Source organism: Juglans microcarpa x Juglans regia, chromosome 1S, assembly GCF_004785595.1.
Source record: "Juglans microcarpa x Juglans regia isolate MS1-56 chromosome 1S, Jm3101_v1.0, whole genome shotgun sequence".
In the NCBI taxonomy this organism is placed as follows: domain Eukaryota; kingdom Viridiplantae; phylum Streptophyta; class Magnoliopsida; order Fagales; family Juglandaceae; genus Juglans; species Juglans microcarpa x Juglans regia.
In genome coordinates this window covers 27,002,260-27,027,947 of record NC_054595.1, presented here as the reverse complement: position 1 = coordinate 27,027,947, position 25,688 = coordinate 27,002,260, and the positions used below count along the sequence as shown (strand labels likewise).

The window sequence follows — 25,688 nt, the reverse complement described above, 5'->3', positions numbered from 1 at the left end:
AATGAGCCTACGTTCACTGGTGGGGTCGGTATCGAAGATTTCACTATCAACAGAGATGGAGTACAGATAAATACAACAAAACTTCACAAGGAAGTTATCTCTCAAACTCACTCTAGACTTCTCTCTCAAGAAATCACTTAAAAACAAGACAAAATGATTTCTGAAGTCTTTTTCAAAGAGGAGGTGCCGTTTGATATTTATAGGAAAAGTGAGAATTCACTTTTGTGAACATTGGCTCGAGCGAGTGTCGAGCGAGCGTAGATTTTCTGCACTTCGCTCAAGCCAACAGTTGAGCGAGAGTCGAGCGAAGCTCTCTGACTTGGATATTGCTCGAGCTGAGTGTCGAGCGAATGTCGAGCGAAGCTCTCTGTCTGATTCGTTCGAGCTAAGTGTCGAGCGAAGCTCTCTGTCTGAATTCGTTCGAGCTAAGTGAACTAAGTGTCGAGCGAATATCGAGCGAATCTCTCTGTCTGACTTCGTTCGAGCCGAGTGAACCTCCGCTCGAGCGAACCTACGACACATGCACTGTTCAATCTGAATTCAAGCCACCTCTTAACACTTGAAAAAGAAATTAACTTTTTCGTGGAAATATAAGATTTTTCCCTGTGGCCATTCACAATTCAATTCAGAGGTTAATTACAGCCGTTAATGTCAGACTTTACTAAAAATATTTACCAAAGAATATTAAGTGTAAATAAGTATAAAATAAGTCAGTATTCATGCATCCACATCATTCAAATTTTAAAATTTATTTTTCAAATCAAATTATGTATTTCTAATCTAATCTATTCTAGATACTGACTTAAAAATAGAATAATTATTATCGTATAATGTGTCTAATTTTGTCTTTTAACCCTTACAATTATAATATTTTGACACGATTCTAGGTTGTACGTGGGCAAGATCTCCTTGTAGTTCAAAAGTCAAAACAATTGACAGGTAGAAGAAGTGGATGAACAAGATCATGAAGAAATAATGAGGACACAGGCCATTCTTCTGAGGCCCATAAATAGTCTATGAGGAAACTTTGGCAGGACCTAAAATCAGAATCCTAGCCCATTCTCTTCTCTCGTAGCCCATGGTTGAGTACTAGTTGTGTAGCATCTTTATAATAACCAAAATTAATTTTATTTGAGTTATTTGTATCACATATTATTCACGTGATATAATTTAATTTTAAATATTATTTTTAAAATTTAAATCTTACAAATTAAATTATTTAAAACACTTCAATTTGAATACAAAATTTGAGAAAGTTTTTACTCACAATAAGAAAGATAAAAATACAAAAGGGAATTAAGATGTTTCATTTCCAGTTTTATAAGAAAAGTAATGATATGTAGACAACTATTTTCACAACTGTTTATCTAATCATATTAATTTTAAAATGATATTCCTTTCATAAATGAATTTATAAAAATATCACTCAATTGAAATATAATTACTAACAAAATTATTATAAAAAAAGATTGCGTAACATCTTGCTTTATTATAAAAAAGTTAAAACGAAAGGTGGCGATGAGGAATTAGTGATGTTCGATATATCGCTTTCGAGGGTAAGTGAACGTCCATTGTTAGGTTAGGACGTAATTAACTACATATATATATATATATATATATATATATATATATATATATAGGTTGGGTGTTGGATCTCCTGCTCATAAACATTCATCCAAATTAATCAATTGCCAACGCGTACTTTTGTCATTAATGTCGTTGTTTTTATTCTTCAAAAAGATTTTAGTTTATATTTAACGTGTTTGAACATGTCGACGTCTGATCTGTCGGTTTTATTTTCTCGTACCCATACCAACTACGTAAGAAGCTTTTTCAGGAAGAGGAAGAATGAATTAATAGTACATCATGCGAACTTTCATATTATAGTTTTATTTTACACAAATCGTCAATCAGCATCGATCATCTGATCAATATTAAGCAGTCCGATCCATTAATATATATATATATATATATATATATATGCGTATATGCTTGCACTTCTTTCATATGTATGTATGTATGTATGTATTTCGACTGGCAATTACAGTACTACTTATACCGCTGAAGAAAATGGAGGCAATAACTAAAGTCTCTACACTACTACAAACCATCCACGAGGAATATAAATTTGATTTGAAAAATTTAAAATTTATCGATCCAAATCAAATTATGTCAGATGGTGTATGCATGATGTAGAGATCTTAGAATATAATTATTTATTTTAAAGACTACTGCTGGATTAAGAGATCAGAAACTTCTTGCTGTTTAGGGACAGGAAGGATGGCCTTCTGCTGCAAGCTCTCGACGGTCTCGTATAGGGACTGCTTCACCGGGGTGAACTCTAAACCCAAGTCCTTCAGCTTTTGGTTGGAGAATTTGTAGGGTTTTGCTCTCGGGTTCTTTTCATCCGAACACCTACGTACATATCACGTTTCATATCATCATCATCGTCATTTAACTTGCAAATTAAACAAGAAACAATATTACAGCTTCCAAGAAAGATACAAAGACTGCTGCATGCGTTCAATCAATCTGACAGGGTTCCAAGTCCGACAGTTACATCGGATTTGGTAAGGTATCTTCACGTACCTCCATGATATATTAGTATAACTACTATTTTTTTTTTTTTTTTTTATCAATTGGAATTTAACTCCTTAATACTTCTAGCTGTATGTGTGTGTGTATATATATTTATATATAATATTCAAGCAGCAGATCGTGCATCAATTTTACACCCATTTTGATCTGTACATCACGTAAACAAAGTTGGTGTTGATTTACCTACTGCATGCCCCCACCATATATAATTTTATAGAATATATAATATACATTATATATATACGTAAACATGCAAAAGGTTTTACGTACATTTCCTACCTGCCATGCATGCTAAAAGCAAGCTAGCTACTTAAGTCTCCACGTACGTCCAAAAACTCTTTCTAAATTATTAGATAAACACTCTTTTACTGGCCTAATTTCTTATGTCATGACTCATGACAACTCAGCAATACGTTGGGTCCAGCTAGTCATGTTCTGGGAATTCTTAGTGATTTGGTGAGAAATTTCATCATGCATGCATATTGGTGTGTGGTGAACTGTGAGCATGATCCGTGTTTCTTTCAAACTCTCCTTAAAAAAATTAAAAAATTAAAAAAAAAAAAAAAAAAAAAAAAAAAAAAAGAAAGAAAGAAAGAAAGAAAAATAAACTAACTTGGTTGGAATTGGATACTCTGGGAAGAAGTTGAGAAGAATTTCGACGACATCTCCACGGTGAAGCACGCTCTCAGCACAAAGGTATCGTCCAGACGCAGAGGGAGTCTCGAAAACGAGAATGTGAGCAAGGGCAACATCCCTGACATGGACATAAGCTTGAACGGAGTTTGCATATGTTTTAGCAGATCCAGTCAGGTATTTGAGGATATGAATAATGCTTGCATTCACTGTTGGCTGCAACAATGGTCCTATCACCAACGCCGGATTCACCGCCACCATATCCACCCCTTTCTCCTTCGACTCCTCCCATGCTGCCTGCTCTGCCACTGCCTTCCCATAGCAATACCAATTCTGCATTATTAATTCAAATCCAAACAGCTTCGTCCCATGATCAAAATATTCATTAGTTATCATAGAAAAATACTAAATTTTGTAACTTTATTAATTTCGTTCTTATATATTTCAATATTGTCAAGATAGTCGCTCGGCCTCCATATCTGAATTTACTTGACCTACGTGTGTGTATATATATATGAGTCGTGATATATAGAAGTTTTACACTCTGCACACCACTTAAAAATATGTGATTTTATTTTTTTATCTTCAAATTTTATATTTTATGAAACAGGATCAAAAAATAAAATCACTTTACAATTTTTAAAATCATAAGAGTGTGGAGCTTATGTTTAAAATTTTTCTAGCTAGAAATATATGACTGGCCGGCCTTGCTATTAATTGGTTAACCACTTTACATATATTGATGCCTAGCTTTGAAAATTCTAGTATTTTAGTAGTACGGATTCAATTCACGTAGTACGTGTCCAATCATCTGAAGAAAGAAGTAAATATAATATTATATATATATATGTCCTTTGATTTATACGTAAATTAATGTAACATATAACGACCTTGGTGTTCTTGCAAAAGTCGAGGTCACTCCAACAAGATTCATCAACCACGACATTTGGATTCCTAGTAGGGTCCATGTACACCGAGCCGATTGATGATGTGAATACCACCCGTCGCACTTTGGCCTCTGCCGCTGCCATGATTACGTTCTTCGTCCCATTCACGGCCGGCTCCAACATTTGTTCCTTTCGTTTCAAGTTGTAATCACAACCACAACCATTAATAATTTTATTAATTGAGAGAATTTAAAACGTACGAAACTGTGCTCGATCGATCGATCGATCATGAATAACAAAACGACGCAAACAATAAAAGAAAATGGTTATAATAAATTATTGAAAGAAAAGAATTCTTGGAAGTAATACAATATTATTTTTCGTTCTCCACTAATAAGTTTTATCATTATATATTAAAAATAGATGTAATAAATATATAAGGATCAATCATACTAAGATGATTTAAAAAAATATATATATTTAAAGATTTGGATCTTAATTAATTTCTTAGAAACTCTAAAGCCTAGAGTGGGAGAGATAGACACAAATGAAATAGACTTCACAATAACTATATAGCTAGTGCTCCATAAATTCTTCTCAACAAGACAAGCTTCATACAAGCATTTTATAAAAAAAGTAGGTCCTACTAATAAAAAATAATTTTTTTTACACTTTTTTAAGGTGAGGTCTACTTTTTTACAAGGACTTGCATGAAATTTATCTATTTGATACTTGTACAAATCATTTCTCTAAATTAAAATTCGATAAAAAAAAAATCTACAATATGCCTATCACAACAAACACACGACTTAGTGAGCTTTTGAATTGAACTTACCGATCATATATACATGCCCATTAATAATATTTCATGATATTTTGTAGCGTATACGAGTGGTGCCATGACTAATCCACCACAATACAATCATTTCTGTCGAATCGTGCCACAACCGCAAAAAAAGTTTCTAAAGTAGTACTGTCAGATTTAATGATTTTGGCCAAGAATAATGTTTCTATCTTTTTATTTTTTATATATATATATATATGAGAAAATTCTATATACCATATTATTATCTTATTTTAATTTTTCATATCACTATATATATAATATGTGACACATGCATTTATCATCGTGATAAAGGTGCCACACATCAATAGTACTGTATAGCATTAATTATATATATACGTATTGCAAATCAAAACTTAAAATTATATATTCATTATATTAATGATGTAACGTCACTCATGTACATGCATGAATATGAATAGATATATAGCAACGAAATAAAAGATGAGAAATTCATGTACTAACGGGATCATCGGTCACGGGTGACGCGGTGTGAAAAACTCCAGCACACCCATTAATGGCTGCCTTGAGGCTCTCGTAATCAAGAAGATCAGCTTTCCATAAAGTTAACCTCTCCTTTGCTCCATCAAGCTCTTTCAAATGAGCATTCTTTGGGTCCTCTATATATATTAACCCATGCGCGCAGTGCATATATACACAGTACGCATGAAATCATGCATTAGTAAATATATATTAAAGGAATTAATTAATTCTATGCAATTTAATGAAAGAAAACTACGTATCAACGTCCCAGGAAGATGCCAGCTCTTTCATATATATATATATATATATATATATAAACCTGCATCTCGGAATATTGAACTGTACTCCAACGTCTAATAATTACCTGGATTTCTCACAGTCCCTTTAACAGTGTAGCCTCTATCTAGGAGAAGATTCACGATCCATGAGGCAATGAAGCCGCCTGCGCCGGTGACGCAAACAGTTTGTCCGGAAACTGAGGAGGAACCAAGTTCATGATGAAGTACTGGCATAACTTGGTCTTTTTTGGATATATAGATCATCATGTGTCGTCCGACGTTTGGTGTTCACTGTTTGGATTTGGTAAGAAAAGGGAGAGATCAAGGAAATTAAGAAACGTGCTGCTGCTGGAATGGAAGAAACGAGAGGCATAAGCTACGTATTTTGGTTAAACTGGTGTATGGTTTTTGCTTTTTATAAGCAAAAGATCACCCCACCTACCACGGGGTAAACAGTCGATAGAAAAAACAAAATAACAAAAACAATAAATTACCAGAACTATATATCTACATCGTACGTCCAAGACTCCAAATTAGTTAATCCAAAATTCAAATGCTTAGGAAAAAAAGATTTTTTTCTTGCCCATGAGAATGAGATGATGCTATGATCAGTGCGGCAATTTTTGGGGGGTTCTAGGTACTAATAATTTTTTTTTTTTACAAAATTAAACAAAATAATTAACTCATCCTGTTTTTTTTTTTTTTTTCTAAATATATTATGAGAAAGAATAATGTTACATACAATAGTAGAATGCACAAGCGTCGCACAATCATTTTTAAAAAGAGTAAGATTTATTATTAAAAAATTAATTTTTTTTTTTCATGTGGATCCTGTATATACTCACCTTTTTCAAAGAGATCCCGCAACGCTTGTGTAGTACTCCATGACGCAAGTATCATCTCTATAAGAAATGATTTGTACAAGTCTCATACAAATCCTTGTAAAAAAGTGGACTTCACCTAAAAATGTGTAAAAATATTTTTTTTTTTATTAGTGAGATTCATTTTTTTTCACAAAAGGCTTGTATGGACTTGTTTATTATATATAAAGAATAATGTTACATACAATCTTGGAGTGCGCAAACGCCGCACAATCATTTTGAAAAATAGTAGAATCCATTATCAAAAAATTAGTTTTTTTATGTGGATCACATATTTACTCACTTTTTTAAAGAAATTACACGGCGCTTGCACACTCCATGATTGTAAATATCATTTTTCGTATGTAAAATCTAATGAAGCTCACTATTTTCAAAGAACTTTCTAATCTAAGGGGAGATTTGGATACAAAAAGCTCATTATCTCATCACATCTCATCTAATCATTACAACTTTTTAAAATTTTTATATAAAATATAATGGTCAATTCAATTTTTTTAAATTTTAAAATAAAATAATATTAAAAAATTATTTTATTTAACATTTAAATTTTATCTCATCTCTTCTTATCTCAAGTCACTATTCAAATCTTCCAGCTTCGTTTGGTTCTTAAATTCATCTCAACTCATCTCAATTTATTATTACAATTTTATTATAAAATATAATAAACAATTTAACTTTTTTAAATTTTAAAATAATATTAATATTAATATTTTTTCATCTCAATTTAATTTAACTCAATTCAGTTTAAAATCTGAACGAGTTTAAAAGTTTGATCGCAAATTTCGGACATTTTTAAAAAAGTCTTGCGTACATATGATGGTTAATATTGCCGTGCTTTCTGCTTTTTTGGACAATCTAGAAAGTTTGCTAATCAAACGTACGCTTTTTAAAAAGGAATATGAAATGACTGATCATTAATTTTCAAAATCTAAAAAAAAAGTAAGCCAAGTTTAGAGGAAATATTGAATTTTATTAATCCTTGTAATGAAATGAAAAATCGCGTCATTTCATTATGATTTTTTTTAATATACATATATATATATTATAGATCGAGTAAATAAGTAAAAATTTAGGTGAGTCGAAGTCCAACCCGACACTCGCTGTCTCAAATAGGAGGACGGATGCTAGAACCTACTCAACAGGACTATATAAATCCTAACTTTTGAATAGTGATAGACTAACAATTCATTCACAATTTATAGACAAATTGTATACAAATTGAAAATGGATATTGATAGACTAACAACTCATTCACAATTTATTGACAAATTGTATACAAATTGAAAATGGATAGTGATAGGCTAAAATGGATAGTTGTATACAAATTGTTATTTAGTAGTAAATTTATCTTTTTTAAAAATAAAAAATTGGAGCCAAACATTAATAACTGCCTAGCTATGACAGTAGGTAGTACTATTAGTTGTAGGTCAGGGGATAGAGAAATTTTAAAAAACTGATGAGAGGAAAAAAAAAAAGGTAGAAATTATTCGTTTAGATTCAATATTTTTAAATATAATAATTAACCATGAAGTGTGAAAAACTCCAGCACACCCATTAATGGCTGCCTTGAGGCCCTCGTAATCAAGAAGATCAGCTTTCCATGAAGTTAACCTCTCATTTGCTCCATCAAGCTCTTTCAAATGAGCGTTCTTTGGTCCTCTCTCTCTCTCTATTTATATATATATATATATATATATATATAAATCCAAATTTTTTTAATATATATTAGGCAGAGCGAACGAGTGAAAATCTGGACGAGCCGAAGTCCAGCCTAGCACCCACCCTCGACATCTCCTAAAGGTAGGCATCCACCCGTTTGCTTCATGCGTGAGTAGATGTCCCTGCTCGCCTCAAGCGGGAGGGCGGATGCTAGGAACCATTTAGTGGGCCTACAAAAATTCCTGACTTTTGGAAATTTGGAGCCAAACATTAATAGCTACCTAGCTATGGCAGTAGTATTATTAGTTGTAGGTTAGGGCTGAGATAGAGAAATTTTAAATCTATTAAATATTCAATAATATTCAAAAGGAAAATGCTTGCATGTCCGATAGCATTGATCGATAAAAGAGAGCGATGCTTTGTTAAAGTCCTACAATTTTGAAACATTGATATCCGTCCTTGTAGGCAATAGGGCTGATCAACTGTGATGTATTATTGTTTGAGAATTTAGCAGCCTAACATACAGATGATAAGACTATTATTCGGTGCTTATAAGGATTAACGTTTGAAATTGAAACATAAGTGCTGTCTCTTTTAGTAGGTATGATGGTGGGGATGATGGAAGAAGTAATACACTTCAAAAATTAGGCAACTAGTTTTGGGTTAGGTGAGAGAGAGAGAGAGAGAGAGAGAGAGAGAGAGAGAGAGTGAGAAGAAAATTGGGAAATGAATATGGAACGAGAGAGAGAGAGAGTGAGAAGAAAATTGGGGAAATGAATATGGAACTTCTCATTCTAATCTGCTGTACATCTGATTATATCTATGTAGGTGCAAGCGTAGCTCTTCTGTTGACTCTGGTGATATATATCATTGTACTGAGATTTGAGGGCATTTTATTAACTCTGGTTTTTATTTTGGGTGATCTGTCGTGCAAAATTGCAAGCAGGAAAGGAAAATTTTAAAACACAACCCTGTTCAAGTTCAACTGAAATTCATTTCTTTGAAAGGAAACGTTCTGCGTTTTATTGATAAAAGTCGACATGACAGGTTTGAAAAACCCCTACATTGGATCAATTGGAGAGTTTCAAACTGGGAGATGAGCAGAACCCAGAGAACAATAACATGAAACAAGTTGGTAAGAGTTCAAATGCATAAACCAGTCCCTGATGGCAGAAAACACCCTATGCTTGCTTCTGCCGTTACATGAGAAACAAAAGAAAGAGACTATAACTGATACTACCCTGTCCTAAAGCCAAAATTATAAGCCTTAGAGCTTCAGTCACCACTCACTCTATACACAACCTTGTCTAACTCAGGTAAATAGAACTTAACTACCTCCATTTCTTTGCACCCTTTCTAACATATATCTGTAAGTTAAAGGAATCCCTTGGGCAAGGCCGTAGCCTTAGGCATGTTCTGCATTAAGTTGGTACCAGTCTTTAGCCTCTCAATCCTCAATTTTCCAGTAGACTTTATATGGTCATCATCTTTCAACCCATCTTCTGCCATAGAAGGGTCATTCACAGACTCGGAAACAACAATAGGTTTGTCGGGCTCAAGATTATCTGCAGAATTACCACCAGATTCTGTTCGTTCGACGACTTCAGATCTGCCACCCAAAGCTCCACTCCTGGAAAGCCTCCAGTCTTTTCAGTCCATGGGACACATAAAACAGAGGAAACATTCATAGATTTATGAAAGATTGTGAACCAACCTTTTCGAAGAAGAATCAACTATTTCTCGTTTGGCTGACTTTGACTTTGCTTTCCCCCTCCTCTTTTGCAGTCTGGCAAAATGCACAGCAAAAATATACACATATATATGTATGTAACGTATAAGATCACACAAGTATAAGGAAACAACATACATCAGGCAATCACCATATCAAACAATTTGGATAAAGGAAAATTATTAATAGGGAATCTAAAGATGCAATGCAAATTATGTTCCTCATTGCATTCCAACTTGTCCCTTTTTTTACCATGGCATTAAGGAATGCAAAGCTTTTGCCATGTAAAGTTTAAAAGAAAAATGCAAGTAAATTCAATTCAAGTAAATTTAAATTTGTGACACTCCAATACCCAGCTATGCACCCAAGTTATTCCCTATCAGGTATCAGCATTGAACAACTATGTGAGCATAAAGCCCGATCCCATATCACCATAACACCTAGAATTTAGCAAATCCCACAAGTTGCACAAACACCTTTGAAACCGATCTATGCAGGAGCAAACATAAACACGAGACTTGTCAAACTAGCAAAAATCGAAGAAAAAAGGAACATGACAATCCAAAGAAGTTGAGTTAGAAGGATCCAATTAGCATTTTTATTCTTTACGAAAGTAGCTACTGCTAAATATGCCAAAAAACAATTCCCATATTAGTGAACAGCAGTAGAGTTTTTATCTGAGGGCCATCCAGAATATAAAAAGGAAACTTCTGGAGTAAATTAAAAATAGAATTATTCACTTGCTTCACGTAATTATTGATAAAGGCCAAAAGTAATTAATTTACTGAACTGACAGTATAATTACAATTCAAAAAAATACTATCAAGTTTCAGTTGCCATATATCAATACGCAAAATAAAGCATTATTCTGGAAGGATAAAAAAAACAAGATATACAACTCACAGATCAGATGAAGCACATGGTTCTTGAGCATTAGTCTCTTGACCCTGTTAATAATATCAGCATAATAACAGTATACAAGAGTTATTTTTCATTTACTTTTTTTTCTAAAATAAGACAAATTGGGAAAACAATCCAAAGGCAAAACACGCACAACAGGCAAAACATTATCTCCAACCAGTTCCCAGCATTCCTTTTTGAGATTTAAGACTTCTTCATCACCGTCAGCATATAAAACCTGTTCATAACGATAAAAAAAAAAAAAAAGCATATAACACCTGTTCATAACAAAAAAAAAAAAAATTAAGAATGATAATAATCAGAAACAAGAAATGATAGCCCTAGGGTTTGGCTCAAGTGGTAAGAGCCTTGGTCTTGGTGGTCTGCTCCCTCCAGGTCTAACATTTGAATCCTTGGATTCAAACAATTTATAGGAGCCATCGAACTAGAGGAATTTCCCTTGAATTATCCAAGGTGCACTTGCGGGAAATTCCTTGCCGAGAGCCTGTGCACCCCTAGGATTAGTCGGGACTTTATTCCAAACAGCCGGTGCCAATAAAAAATAAACAAGAAATGAAACTCAGAGAAAACAGGTTAGATGGTGTGGTTTAGTTCAACTTGATGTTACATCAAGGGTAAGAGGAGCATCAGAAAGAACATGACCAAAGGCTGGCTGAGAAAACACAAAAATGGACTGTGATTTTATGGAAGAGACACACTCGTAAGCATGACAGAATATGCAAAGATCCAAGCCCAAGTACATGAAAGAGGTTATGAAAATAGCAAAAAAGAGAGAGAAAAGAAAATAGCATGTTGGGATTAGTGAGAGCCATTTCACCTGGTGCTTCTTTTTAACAGGGTCATAAGAATTTACAACGCCATCATAAAACCTGCAAAATAAGAACTATCATATAACAAAAGAAAAGAAGGCCTTTCAATTCAGTGTCATAAACCTCACTGGAGGCTTCTTTTTCACCAAAATGCAAAGCGCATATTTAGTATAACATAGTAACAAAAATTTACGGAGCCTTAATGTTTATCAAGGTCTAAAAGGATTGATGGTAATTGGAATGGAGAAAACACAATCAACTTGGAAAGACATATTGAAAGAGGGCAAAATAGAGAGTTCAAAGATTTAGCAAGAATATTACAAAGAGGAACGTTATACAGTCCTTAAGTACTCACATCTTGTCCAATGGCCACCAAACTTTTATTCTGCTACCGACTAAGTGCTCATCAAGGTCAGACTTTTCAGAAGACTGCATTAGAAAAATTAAGCACCGACAAATTAAAGAGGCAAAAAGTTGTAAAACATAACATATAACTCAGATAAACAGGAGAATGGGATGAGGAGAATATTAAGCTAATGTGTTGCCTCACTTCCTAGGCATCCTACTAGAAATCCAGATCTTCAACATACAAATAATACTTTGCAGAATCTTTCCAGTAGCGCCATTATATCAAAAAGGTAAAACTTAAGTGAGAGTTTTTACTATGCATCTCCCAGCTAAATAAATTCGACAGTACTATGTCTGAGTCTGATAATCAGGACTTGGATGTGAACATTAAGATATGATATTGAGACTCTAGTTTTTCTTTAATAGCTAAGCATGTTGTTTACAGAGACATGACAAAGAGGAAGTAAAAGCATATTCAGTAAGAACGATTAATTCGGTCAAATAAAGAGTACGCAGATGAACTAATATCTCCTCAATGCAAGTAGAAAAACTGACCATAAACCAAGACCACGAGTTAACATTTTCAATTACTCTCAAAAAACAGATGGTCCAGACAACCCCAAAAATTAAGAGAAGAATCTATTGATATTTTTTTTTATAAGTAATCTATTGATTAATTATATTAAAACAAAGTGATCCATAGAATAACTGGAATACGCCATGGTTCACTATCAAACACAAGCAACACTACAAAGCTGATTACATACTTGTACCTCTTTCTTTCCGGTGGTACGCATCCTCTTGAGTTTAGATTTAGAGGTTTCTTCCAAGTAACTGTCATCTCTATTGGTTGACTTAGTTGCAGACTTTGAAATCATCTATAAAGTGGTGACCGGAGGGGGAAAAAACCCATCATTAAAAAGCTGGAGAGAGAGAGTAGTGGAGCTTAACATACATCTTGAGTGGAAGAATTTGAAAGGATTAATTGCAGTACCTTACTGCGGGATGTTTCAGAAATATCCTTTTTTGAAGGCACATCACCCCTCTTCCTTTTCTTGATAACCAGTTGGATTAAGGACTTATCATTCATTCCATCTACATTCATAGTTGATGGACACGGAGGTTTTTCCTCAGGAACACAAGGGACATCAGCTTCCTTTTCTGACACTACATATCCAGGAGCTACCGCTGTCTCTTCTTTGGGCGTTGTAGCAATTCTAATCTTTCTTGAGCGTCCCTGTGCTTTTGCGTTACAGTTACTCAAAACTTCAGATTCCTTTTTCATACTCAGATCTGCAGATTGCAGAGCTTTCTCCCCAACATGAGCTTTCAAAAACCTTCCCTTTGACCTAGAAAGGGAATCAGGATCGGCATCTTGATTCACTGTGTTCCCTTTTTTCTTTGGCCGGCCCCTTTTACGAAGGCTTGAATCAGGAAGGCCATGCTCTGGGGATGGAGCAGCAGGAACTACGATCTCGTTAGTTTTAGCTTTGAAAGCTGATGGTTCAGTCACATTCTCAAGGGATAAATTGGCCATTGAGGAATCTGGGTTTTCAGAAGGTGTATCATCAACTCCCCCATCATGAGATTTTCTGCGATGCGTGATCGTAGCTTTTCTTCCAGGAGAAATCCAAGTATGATCATAGCCTTCCTCAGGATTCATTAAGGAATTAGGTTTCCTACCCCTTTTCTTTGGAACAGAGACTCGCTCAATTTCTGACTTGGCTGCCTTTGTAGAGCCTAAGCTGCCAGGCTCAGCATTGCTTCTTGCACCAATGCTTTTGGAATGTTTAGCAAGAACACGACTCTGTAATGATTTTGAAGTTTTTTCGTTTTTTAAAGTTTCATCATTCCTAATGCCATTACTCATTGCTGATTTCAAAGTACCATCCACAGGTTGGCCAACTTTGGTGCCACAAACAGTATCTGGAGCAAGACCCTCAGTCACCTAATAGATAAAAATTAAAATTTTGTAAAGCTTCCATAATAAAAATAAATAGTAGTAAATACAAACAAAATTAAATGGACAAATGACTTGGAGATGTCAGGGGTAATGAGATACCTGGGGTGGCTCATTTGGATCTGTCTTTGGTGGCAGATCAGAATCTGTGCTTTCTTCTAACTTATCATCAGCCTGAAGCACATAAATGCAATTAATCAGAGCTTGTTACAGAATCGTGTATGCAAGTCAAAAGGCACGAAATCAAACAGCAGGAAATGTGAGCCTTGAAACAGCAGGTAAGTCAAACCTTAAAACGACTGTTACTATACATTCATTAAGTGACCAATCTAGGGGTCCCCATGAAGGTAGGGAAAATGTAAGGGCTTTTTTGTTAGTTTGCCGCCAAAATTTTGAAATAAAAAGGATATTTCAGGCTCTTTTTATATAATTTTATTTAATGGCGGCCTCTCAGAAAATTTCAGTCCAGCCAGGTTCCCCATACACTTTAATCCTAACTTCCTCCCTGTAATCGCTGTCCCTCCTTTGAAAATCAAATGGTAGGTAGGAGAGCAACAAGGAGGTTGTAATTCACCTTGAGAAACATTCCGAGGAAAAGGAAGTACCCAGCCTAGTTTTAGAGAAAAAGAAAAAAAAAAGACTACTTGGGAAAGAGGCATGAAAAAGTATGATATCAGCAACTAGTATACTGGCTAACTGAAGATCATTCCATAAATGAGAATTTGATACGCACCGAATGCTCCCCATAGCCATTGACATGTTCATGTTCAAGGGGAACAGAACCACTTTGACATATAGAAGCAACTGTTTGAGAATATTCATCCAAAGCAATGCCCATAGATTGAACTGCTTCCTTGAGACAATGTTCAAGCTTAACAGCACAATTAGTAATAATTCTCTCCCCAGTTCCCACTCAATAGGCGAAGCAGTCTGGAACAGTGAGTAAAGATAGATAAGATTCCAATTTTCATAAAGAAATTGAGATGCAGCATATGTAAAGTCAATAAAATTACCTCATTTTCCTTTTTTACACTAGCTAGAAGAGGAATGAGAAGATCTGAGGAAATTTCTTCACTTTCATCTATGACCAAGGTCATAATCATTTCCATGGCTGAAAATACAGTGTGTGGTTGGTTGGACCTTGAGTAGACCAAGAGCAGATACGCAGATTAGAAATAGAAAATACGCAGGGGGGTTAGACATTAAAAATACGCAACTCATTTATTTAGAGAACACTCAGAAAATATTATGCATTGCTTCTACTGGAAAATTCAAATAGCCCTTAAATTCTTCCAAACAACATCCTGCTAGACTTCCTTCAAATTATTTTCTAATTTGCAAACTCCTCTTCCTTGATAATGCTGATACTCCTGTCTACATCCTCCACATTTATGGCCTTACTTGTAAGTATTTTATCGATGAAATAATTACACTCAAATCAATGCAAGCCATGTTCTCAGCAGAGCAGCAGCAGTCGCTAGCTGCAGGCATCAGGATTCCTTAGCATAGACTTTTCACCCAGAATCCATTTTTTTACTAGAAAAGTATGTTACAGAGATAAATAAACCTGTTACTGATAGCCTTGCAAACATTAACCTTGTCACACGACAGCAGTGAAGAATTTTAGTGCTGCAAACATTTCAGGTATGCATGCAAAACTTTAACCTTGTCACACGAGCTGCATTTCTATTAAACAGTATGATTGTTCAAGTAACGGTAAATAAATTTGTGACAAGAAAACTGCTACGCAATGAAAAGAACACATCAACCATTATTTGTGTGCTAAACTCTTGTTGTATTGCTCTCTCCAGCTAAGTATTAGCAATAGTAACTCATCAAAAAAAACAATATTAGCAAGAGTAGAGGGTTAGTAGAATAACAAATACCAGTGATATTGCTTTTACCTGAGACCTTTTAAGAAATTTTGAAACATTTCAACTACCAATGAATCGCACTCAAGGTCTAGCATCACCAAGCATGACCTGACCTTTGCAACGGTTTCAAGAATTGAAACCGCCTTTGTATAATAGCGACTAGACATGTGAGGCAATTGTTCAAATGCTGCTACAGTTAGATGAAAAATTTCCTGTGCATCAATGAATTGGAGAAGCAGTTTATTTAAGATCCAGAAAAAAAATGGATCCATTTTTTTAGTATGAAATTTTCGTTTTAATCCCAAGAATGTTTTAACTGTCATGGGTACCTTCATTTGATCATCATTGTAAGGGGCATCCGGAGCTGTTATCCTTGTAATCTCAGTAAGGCAAGATGCAACTGAAACCTTCACGTCCATTTCAGAATGTGTCAAAAGTTCATTAGCGATCAGTGCCTTCATCGAGGGTAAAAGTGCATCTTTCATTGATTCTGATGGCGCTTGTTCCACATTTGCTAACAAACTCTCAACTCTCTGAAAGTTGAAGGAAACAATTCAATTTAACGAAGGTTTAGCCTCGATTAAAATATGGAATGAAAAAAAAAAAAAAAAAAAAGGATGAGAGTTGGATTAATGTCAACCATCAAAGCAACTGGGAAAATTAACAATTATATACTGAAAGAAAATCAGAACCAGAGGAAAATAGAAGTCAAGACAAACAAAGGATGAACGTTCCAGGACAGATTAAAGCAATTTTGCTCAAATGGATTAGAAGCTCAAATTGGCATTCATCAGACTGAAAAAAGTCAAGATTTTTTTCGATAAGTAAAGAAATTCATTCAAATAATAATGAAGAACTAAAGCATATGGCAGAAAATTTTCATAAATATCGTCGATTGATGAAAAACTCAACATTGATTTGACAGAGAAACACTAACCTACTTGAACAATACCCACAACCAATTGGAAGGGAAAAAACCACGGTAACAATCATAAACCCATTGGAACCACAAAAATAAATCATCAACTACACAATACACTTATTTCAGTAAATTCACGTTCCAAGAAATTTTGGTTGTGGATATACGTATTTGAAACATAAGCAATTGAGAAAAGAAAACCCGTGTACCAACACCATCAGGCTCCTAACCATGAAAAACATCTCATTGGTCAAACAAGCCATGACAAAACAATATAAAGTCATCATTGATTCAACATTGCAGTAAACAAAACCCTTAGTTTACTAGAATCATTATATATGTTTGCATACGCCCACTTGAAAGATTAAACGTTAAACAGACACTTGGGAAGGGAGAACCCATATACCAACACCAGCAAATTGATTAAGAATATGCTTATCAACCCATATAAACTCACAACAGACCGACGTTTCAACAAACTCACTCAACGAAAACAACCCCAAAGGCAAATTTATATGAGGGAACAAAGGCTCGTTACATCCAGAAGATTGAGGAGCTCATCAATGGAGGAAGGAGGGTTAAGGAGCTTATTCCCAGTCTCCTTAAGCTGCTCCTCAAGTTCTCCCTCAGAGGAAGTCATTTTCAGCTCACAGCCCAGAAAGCTCATGCAGAATTTCACTCAAATTGAGGCCATTTAAAGCCCTAGGAGAATTTAAAGACCAGAGGAAATGGTTGAGTGCTAATAACTCCGCACAGCTGAGTTTAAGGGTTTTAAGGTAAGTGTTGAGCATGCAAGCACAGACTTACAAATGGGCAGTTTCGGATTCCGCCCAGTTTATCAATTATGACTGAATTTTGGGTCTCAATTCCGGTACTGGGTTTTCCCTTTTTCTCACATATTTTGCTTCTTTTTGAGAATCTTCCCATTGGCGCTTTATAGCTGTTTTGAGAGACTGATCGTCAAAATACAGATTCTTTGGGATTTTTTCTCTCCCTTTAAATTCTTAGAATTCTACAATATCTATTTTTTATATTTATTCTACAATTATTATACCTATTTTATACTTTTATCACTTTTTTATTCAAAATTCTATAATGTGGGAAGTTCAAAACTGCCTATAAATTTTGAAATGTTGATTAATATGGTATGAATGCTTGCTTTGGCAATGTGCAATCCAAGTTTAGGAGCACAACTTACATGCCATACTATTGTTCAAGCAATTGTTATCCATATTATATCAGATTTGTGTTTCTTAAATAGATTACTCGTCTGGACTTCTTTAATTTTATACAAAAAGAATGAATTTTCTTCTCTAATAAATATCCATTAAATGAAATTCTATAGCTAAATTAAATATATAATCCAATACTTATTGCATAAAGGGATAGTCTAAACCTAATAAGTCATAAGTATAATAGAAAAAATATATTTGTAAACTTGTTTATCAACACATCAAACGCAACACAGATGTGAGAGTCTACCACATCAAATAACATAAAAATGTGTTTTGATTATTTTTTTGTAACATTAATAGATCTCGAAGTAAATGAAATGTGTACGCGACAACTTATAAGCAGCAAAACTCATTACAATAAAAAACAAAACTGATTTGATTAAATAAATATAATATTTAATCTAGATTTGTCAAGATAACTATTTGTTTACTTGACATTAATGAAAAACAAGCAATAGGCCTTATTTGAAAATTCTTAATGGAAAAACCTAAAACATTCTTCATGTAAATACATACAGACTACTAGTGTAGATATTTAGATGCATGACCTTAAAAGAAGTTTATTTGAGACAAACTATAGAAGATCTAGGCACCATACTTTCACTCATTGGTTGGTATTCTTAGTGATTGAAAACTGAGTTGAACCCTAACTTCTTTCAATTCGAGAATCAAAATTGATTGTAAGTTATAGGCGTGTCAAACGTATCAAACTAAGTAACATATTTATGCCTAAGATCTATGCCTAAAATATGGAGGGGGGAGAGAGGAAGAAAAACAAGTATTCAACCTATCTATATCTTCGTATGTATAAAAATCTTGCAAAGGATGATAACATATAAAGATTACCTTAATTCATCTTCTCACGAACAACACATACGAGGGGCTTTCTCAAATAAAACGTCGTCGGCAATGCAACCTAACCACATCCAATTAGGGTTTCGTTGAAGAAATTTATGAATATATTAACAAATTGCTCGATAGAGATTGATATTCGAGTTGAAAATAATAAGATCGGTATAACTTTGATGATTAAAGGAATATTTTGTATAGAATAGGTTTAAAGAGCATTAGGAAAGGTCGAGCAAAAAGGAAAAGGAAATGTAAAATAATAAAGCGGAGAGAAGATAAAGAAACCATCAACTTCACAAAATAGTGACTCCTTTTATATTCGCATAAAATATAGAGGATTTTCATCCGACTTAATTTATAAACCCTTCGTTTTTTTTTTTTCCTAATAATTAGACATCCTACAAATTTTATCCATTAATATATTATTATTATCAACACTAATCATTTTTAAGTCACAATAAAGAGTGTATCTACTTTTTTTCCTTTTATTTTAATGAATAATTATTAAGTACTTACAGGGGATGCATGATATTCAGATTTTAACATAAAATAGTATGTCAATTAAAATTAATGCTTACATAAATAATTTTAATTACATTACATGTTATAATAGAATAGGACTACCACATCATAGGTATTCTAGAAATATCTAACAATCTTTCATTTTTTTTATTCTCATTGAAGGAATACCAAATAATTTTCTCTTTTTTATTCTCATTCTCCTTAATATTGGATTTGAAGTTTGAACAAAAAGATATACCCTCAATTAATTTGTGCAAAAAGTTTAAAATTTCAAGTATTATTATTTTTTTCCAATGTGAAGGGTATGTCCAAATGGTAAGTAGAACTCTTTAATTATTTAACTAATGTCATCATCTACCCGAGATTTTCACAAAAAAAAAAAAAAAAAAATTAATAATAAATAATGAAATGGTAACATATACGATTGTTTGCGCGGAAACCTTTGTATTGATTATCGATCGACATCTTCCTCGTTTGCTTATGTAAATAATGGCTCGCACCTTGTCATCATATTCGAATAGATTTCTTATCATGAATACGAAAACAAAACGAGAGGGGCAAGGCAATAGCAGCTATTAAAGACTGTTAAAGAGCAAACAACTAGAACCAAGTAACTTTGATATAGCAACACTCGAGAAAACTCCTAGTGAAATTCCACCAAATAAACAAAAAGGAAAAGTCTATAGGGACAAAACATCGCATCACATCACATCCCACAAAACCAACCATTGCTAGCTATTCAGTGAGACTTGACATGCTCCCTAATAATATGAAGAGCTTCATGATCCTCGCCAAAATCCTACAAAATCAGTTCGAGAAAAATTTAAGAATTCATTTGATGGCTAGTAAAGTTGTATGCGCCATCATGTGTGCCATTTTTTGGATTTTATATTACCTTCACAACAACACAGGAGCAACCAACAACCTTTCTGGCTTTGCCCTCTGAATCAATCTTGCACAACTGCACAGAGCAAGCACAACCAGATGTTAGATAGAACCTGTAATAGAGTTTGATGGTCGATGAATGAATCAGAATTAATGATCAATTAGGCGAAAATATATTAATTCAAAAATCAAAGCCATAATAATGCAAAGCTATGAGCATATTGATATAGATAGAACCATATTACATAGAAAATTGAGAGAGCACTACTCTATTAGTTGGTAGGTTAAACAACGGAAACTAGAAACCAAATGCATTAACATCTATAACTTCACTGGCTACTAACTAGTACTTCATAAGAGAATACCAACCAATGAGTGAAATTATTGACTTTAAGTTTTAGGATTAAAGTCAACAATTGCCCCCCCCCCCCCCCCCCCAAAAAAAAAAATAATAAATAAATAAATACATCTTTGCTAACCACTTATCGTTTTGTGCTTACTGACGGAGTATCTCTTTATGTAAAAATTCACAAGAAAAATTAGCAGATCTTCCAATTTTATTAATTACAAGTTCTAACTTAGAAAATCTTGAATAAAGAAAAAAGGCAACTGTCATCTCACTTTATAAATGAAGGAGAATAAAAGCATTTAAAGAAAGTAAACAAAGTAGGAAAATTTTTCCAAAAGGATGATACTTACACCAGCCCACTCGCCTAGTGACTTTGCACTAGGAACTGTCATCAAGTTTACATTGTGGTCAGCACAAAGAGCTTTAACCAGTTTAACATAATCTGGCTGGTCACAGTCCTCTGCCAGTACACAAAGCTGGGCGGCATGCTTCTCAATCACTTTTGCACCTTCATGAAGGCCACGAGCAAGCCCACCATGAGCACGCGATTTTCTCAGCACGAGTTGCAAGGCTGTCATGATATCCATAGTCTCCCCAAGAACAGGGGCAGGTGTCTCAACCGCAGCAGTAGCCTCTTCACTGCTTAAGATCCAGATTGAAATCAGTGAGTAATCAACAAATGTGAATCACCAACTACCCAACTACTGAGTGAGCTCATGTACATTTTATCCTACTGAACGATGACAAGTTCCTCCGACAGACCAAATTTACATCCCCCCCCCCCTTATTGTTAAAAAAAACTGCTAGTGTCGCTAGATCAATCACTTTGGTCAGTCATTTTCATGGAGAAAGCATTTAGCCACTACCCATCTTAAAAATGGCTTCATTTCCATACCAGACAACAGATAATCACAAATAACAGCGAGTTATTTCATGTGCCTCTCTGGGTATGACCAAATTAAATCTGCAAGCATCTGTAACAAATCCATACTTCTACCAATGACACTGAATTCACTCTGAAAGTCTAAGTACACCCAGCATTCTCATCAAACAGTTGTCAAATGCAAATCTCCCCCACACTTAAGTAATCTGCTAGCCTTGTGCAATTTCTAGTCCACCAATACCCCAAGATCGAGCCACCCCCAAAATTACTTATTACTTAACATCCCTTTTTTTTAAAGAGAGAGAGAGAGAGAGAGAGAGAGAGAGAGAGAGATGTATTACTTGCTCTCGAAAGTTTCTAGTGCAACCAAATCCCAAGATGGCACCAGCTCAGAATATCATTGCTCATCAAATTATTAAAAAGAAAAACTCACTTCAAGGAAACTTTGCTTTCTTATAATACGAACACATAAGCCCAACCACTCCAAAATATAGGCAAGAGAAAAAATTCATCTCAGTAGTTACTCTTAATAGAAAACGATTACTTACCCCGACATTCTTAATGCCTCGATTTCTTTCTTTCGCGCTCCTGAATAACATAAAACGTATACATTTAGGGAAAAATAGAAAGAATTCAGATCCTAAATAATAACAGCTTACGATTTGATGGTTCTCGTGAAAAAGAAAATCTATAAAAAATGAACGAGAATACACCAAAAAAGTACAAGTCAGTTAAAAAAGATACACAAGTGTAGAGAAAGAAAGAGGATACGACCTTGAAGATTGACGCAGCCGAATGTGTCTGTTGGCGAAGCGAGCAGGCAAGATGACAGGGCCGAAACAACGGGACTTTATAAAGCAAACCCTAAAACCCTACTTTTTGAGCCACAATTTACGAAATTGCCTCTGGTCTTAGAATATAATGGTCGGGTCGGGTCGGGTCGGGTTAGAGTCTCTCTCATACACATACACACAAAATATATTTGGGGATATCTCAATTAGCTCAATCCCAAGTGTTTATTCAGCTTACCCAACAAAGAGAAGGAGAGAATTAGGATGTTTAGATTGAGAAATGAGATGAGATAAGATGGTTTTAGATGAGTTGAATAAAATATTATTATAATATTTTTTTTTAATATTATTATTGTTTTGATATTTGAAAAATTGAATTGTTTAATATATTTTATGTAAAAATTTAAAAAAACTGTAATGAAGATGAAATGAAATGATATCACTTCTCAATCTTGGGATTATTCGACCTGAAAAAAACTTCTTATTGTAGATGAAAAAATCTGTTATAAATAATAGCATTTTTCGTGTGTGTGTGTTTTCTTTTTGCCAATACATATATATATATATATATATACACATACAAACACACATACATATATTATGTGCGTTAGTTGTATTCTTTTATGCTGCTGGTTCTTTTTGAAAGTTTTAAGCGCTGGTTTGGTTACACAAAATTAAACTATTTCTTCTCATTTCATTTCATATAATTATTACAATTTTTTTAAATTTTCACACAAAATATAATAAACAATTCCACTTTTTCAAATTCTAAAATAAAAATTATATTATAAAAATATTTTATTTAGCTTTCAACAAAATATCTTATATTATCTCATCTGAATTGTATAACCAAATAAGACCACATTAAACTAACCTTTGTTTAGAAGAATTCGAGGAATACAACCAAGCAAACGACTTGGAAAATCTTCTTTGTGGCTGTATAAAAGCATGTTCGAAAGAGTTTGGTTGTTTTTTGCATGCATGCTCGAAGAGTTAGGGGTTGGTCATTTATTTGTGTCTGTTGTAATCAAATAGCCTTCGGTCGATATTTGGAATTGGATGCATGCTTGTAACACCACAAAAAAAGGGCCTCGTTCTTAATCAATATGTATATACATAGGGACCATAAGATATGCTTATATGTAACAAAGAAACAAACATGTGCTCGAGGATTCATTTATTTCAAAAGGAGAAATTAGAAACAGCCGGAACTAGATTTTACAAAAATAAATTTACAAATTGATATAATTTTATATGATACGTTATATTTCATTTATAATAAAAGTAGCTTTACAATCTAACGTATTGCGTAAAGTCACGTTAGTTTATAAATTTATTTTTGTAGAATTTCTTTGTAATTAAAAGTATTTTTCTTTAAAAAAATATCTTTGGTTGGGGCTTGAAATGCAGGAATGTCATGTTCATGCTTTCAAGTAGGCCTGCAACCTGATGTGTCCAAGCCGGGTTTGGCCCTGATCCGACCTGAAACTTTTATTAAAAGGCGCCAACCCGATCCGATCAGGTACATTCGGGTCGGGTCATAATCATCATTGCCTTCTGCAGACACTACCCTAACTTCCTCAGTCCTTCTCCAAGACGTCGGGATTGTTCGGCCTTTCCTCCCCGACTCAACAATTGATTTGAAACTATCTTCTTTGAGATTACGAAAAAGAAAAAAATAATAATATAATTTTAATATCATTGTCATCAAGCTTTCCTCCATTTTTCCAATAAACAGACATAGATAAAACCAACATAAAGCATAAAACATAAAAATATTTCCTAAATGCTAGAAAGAAAAAACTGAAAGGATTTGATGAAATAGAAGTGCGATCCGAAACAATCTCATTCTTGATTCTTCACAACACAAAATACATAGCCAAAAAACCCAAACAGATACCAAAAAAACCTCCAACCCAAAATCAGAAATTTGTTCTCAATTCTCATTTGTTGCTTTTTCACTCCACTACGATGCAGAACCTTAAAAAGCTTGAGTCCGAGGGGAAAAATGAATGAAAATCTAAAAAATAAATATAAAAAAAACACTTTTAAGTATATAATACACCGAATTTTTTTAAGAGGGCCCAAGGAGTGGATGATTAGTTTACAATCTAACAGAAATCTATTAGCTTACCATGGCGAGGGTTGCATTTTGCCATCATGGACGACGGCTCAAAGGCACTAGATCTGACTCCAACCCCTACCCAACAACGTTTGTCCAAGCAGACACCTCCACCTTCAAACAAGTTGTCCAGATGCTCACCGGCTCACTGAAGACTACCAAACCATCGTCAAAACAGAACCAAGCCCCATCCAAGAACCATAGCATACCTCCCATCGGGACTTGACAAAAGAAGCAACAAGGGTTCAAGCTCTACAAGAGGAGGAACAACCTCAAGAACAACCTCACGATCAATACCTTGATGCTTAACTTTTCTCACAATCCAGATAGACCCAACAAAGAGTAACGGAAGTGAGAAACGAGAGAGGGACTTTGCTTTTTCACTGCAATGGATTTTGAGTCGGGTTCAAATGTTGTCCGATATTAATCGGATTGGATGGATGTCGAAATCGACATTGACTCAACCAGACTTTAGCAGGTTTGACCCAATCGGTTGTGCAGCCCAGCGGGTATTTTGCACAGGCCTACTTTCAAGGCCACTGCTCTTCACCCCACTAGTTCAAAGAATACATGCATGTAATGTTGATGAATGAATAATTTCAATCAATTCTGCTAGGGGCAGTCGGCCTGACATGGCAATGCCACATTAATTAAAAAAAAAAGAAAAAAAGAAAAACAAGAACAAGAAATGCGGGAAAATACTACTGGCTTCTTCTTCAAGTTTCCTTTTCTTATGTTCTTCTAAAAAGCTCTGGGTTATGTTGGAAAAAACTTCGTTGTTGTTGCTTGGATTGTTGAAAGAAAGTGGAAAAAAATGAGAAAAAGGCTGAGCAGTCACGTGGGGGTAAGCGTCATCTGCGTTTGGTCTTCGGCGTCGTCGTCTGTAAACAAACCAGTAAGAAATCACGGTGGGTCTTCGTCTTCTTCTTCACAATGCTCTACCGTGTGGGGTCTTCGTCTGCTTCTTCACCGTGTGGTGAGAAATCACAGTTTGGGTTGTGCTTTGAATGTATTGGATGAATTTGCTCTGTTTTGAATCTATTGTCTGAAGCTCTGTTTTGAAGCTTTTTTTTTTCAATTGAAAGTGAGGCTTTTTTTTTTCAATGGTTAAAGAAATTTCCTAAAAAAGGATTTCAATTTCTCACAATTGTTTGGTGATGAATGTGGGTGTTGTTCTTATGTTGTAAGATTAGGAAATAAGTCGACAACCCACGAGTTTCCTTTCCCAT

The 25,688-nt window shown here is 34.4% G+C and overlaps 3 protein-coding genes across 3 annotated transcripts; all 3 read right to left on the bottom strand.

Annotated features, from left to right (window-relative positions):
- Positions 1–1,843: 1,843 nt before the first annotated feature.
- LOC121246156 (cinnamoyl-CoA reductase 1-like) lies at positions 1,844–6,097 on the bottom strand. Its single transcript, XM_041144178.1, has 6 exons — positions 6,010–6,097; positions 5,810–5,965; positions 5,428–5,582; positions 4,122–4,307; positions 3,212–3,564; positions 1,844–2,415 (listed from the first exon to the last, which is right to left on the bottom strand). The coding sequence occupies exons 2-6, from the start codon at positions 5,955–5,957 to the stop codon at positions 2,229–2,231; spliced, it is 1,029 nt and encodes a 342-aa protein (XP_041000112.1). The 5' UTR covers positions 5,958–5,965; positions 6,010–6,097; the 3' UTR covers positions 1,844–2,228.
- Positions 6,098–9,262: 3,165 nt separating this feature from the next.
- Positions 9,263–17,624, bottom strand: LOC121246155. Its single transcript, XM_041144177.1, is given in 15 exon segments — positions 9,263–9,893; positions 9,978–10,049; positions 10,896–10,939; positions 11,047–11,130; positions 11,731–11,782; positions 12,078–12,151; positions 12,838–12,948; positions 13,065–14,018; positions 14,133–14,204; positions 14,764–14,933; positions 14,936–14,960; positions 15,044–15,170; positions 15,935–16,116; positions 16,234–16,437; positions 17,362–17,624. Coding segments are annotated over 15 exon segments (2,556 nt in total). The 5' UTR covers positions 17,491–17,624; the 3' UTR covers positions 9,263–9,637.
- Positions 17,625–20,030: 2,406 nt separating this feature from the next.
- Positions 20,031–22,442, bottom strand: LOC121246139 (40S ribosomal protein S12-like). Its single transcript, XM_041144155.1, has 5 exons — positions 22,321–22,442; positions 22,095–22,134; positions 21,014–21,302; positions 20,325–20,390; positions 20,031–20,228 (listed from the first exon to the last, which is right to left on the bottom strand). The coding sequence occupies exons 2-5, from the start codon at positions 22,100–22,102 to the stop codon at positions 20,169–20,171; spliced, it is 423 nt and encodes a 140-aa protein (XP_041000089.1). The 5' UTR covers positions 22,103–22,134; positions 22,321–22,442; the 3' UTR covers positions 20,031–20,168.
- Positions 22,443–25,688: the final 3,246 nt, after the last annotated feature.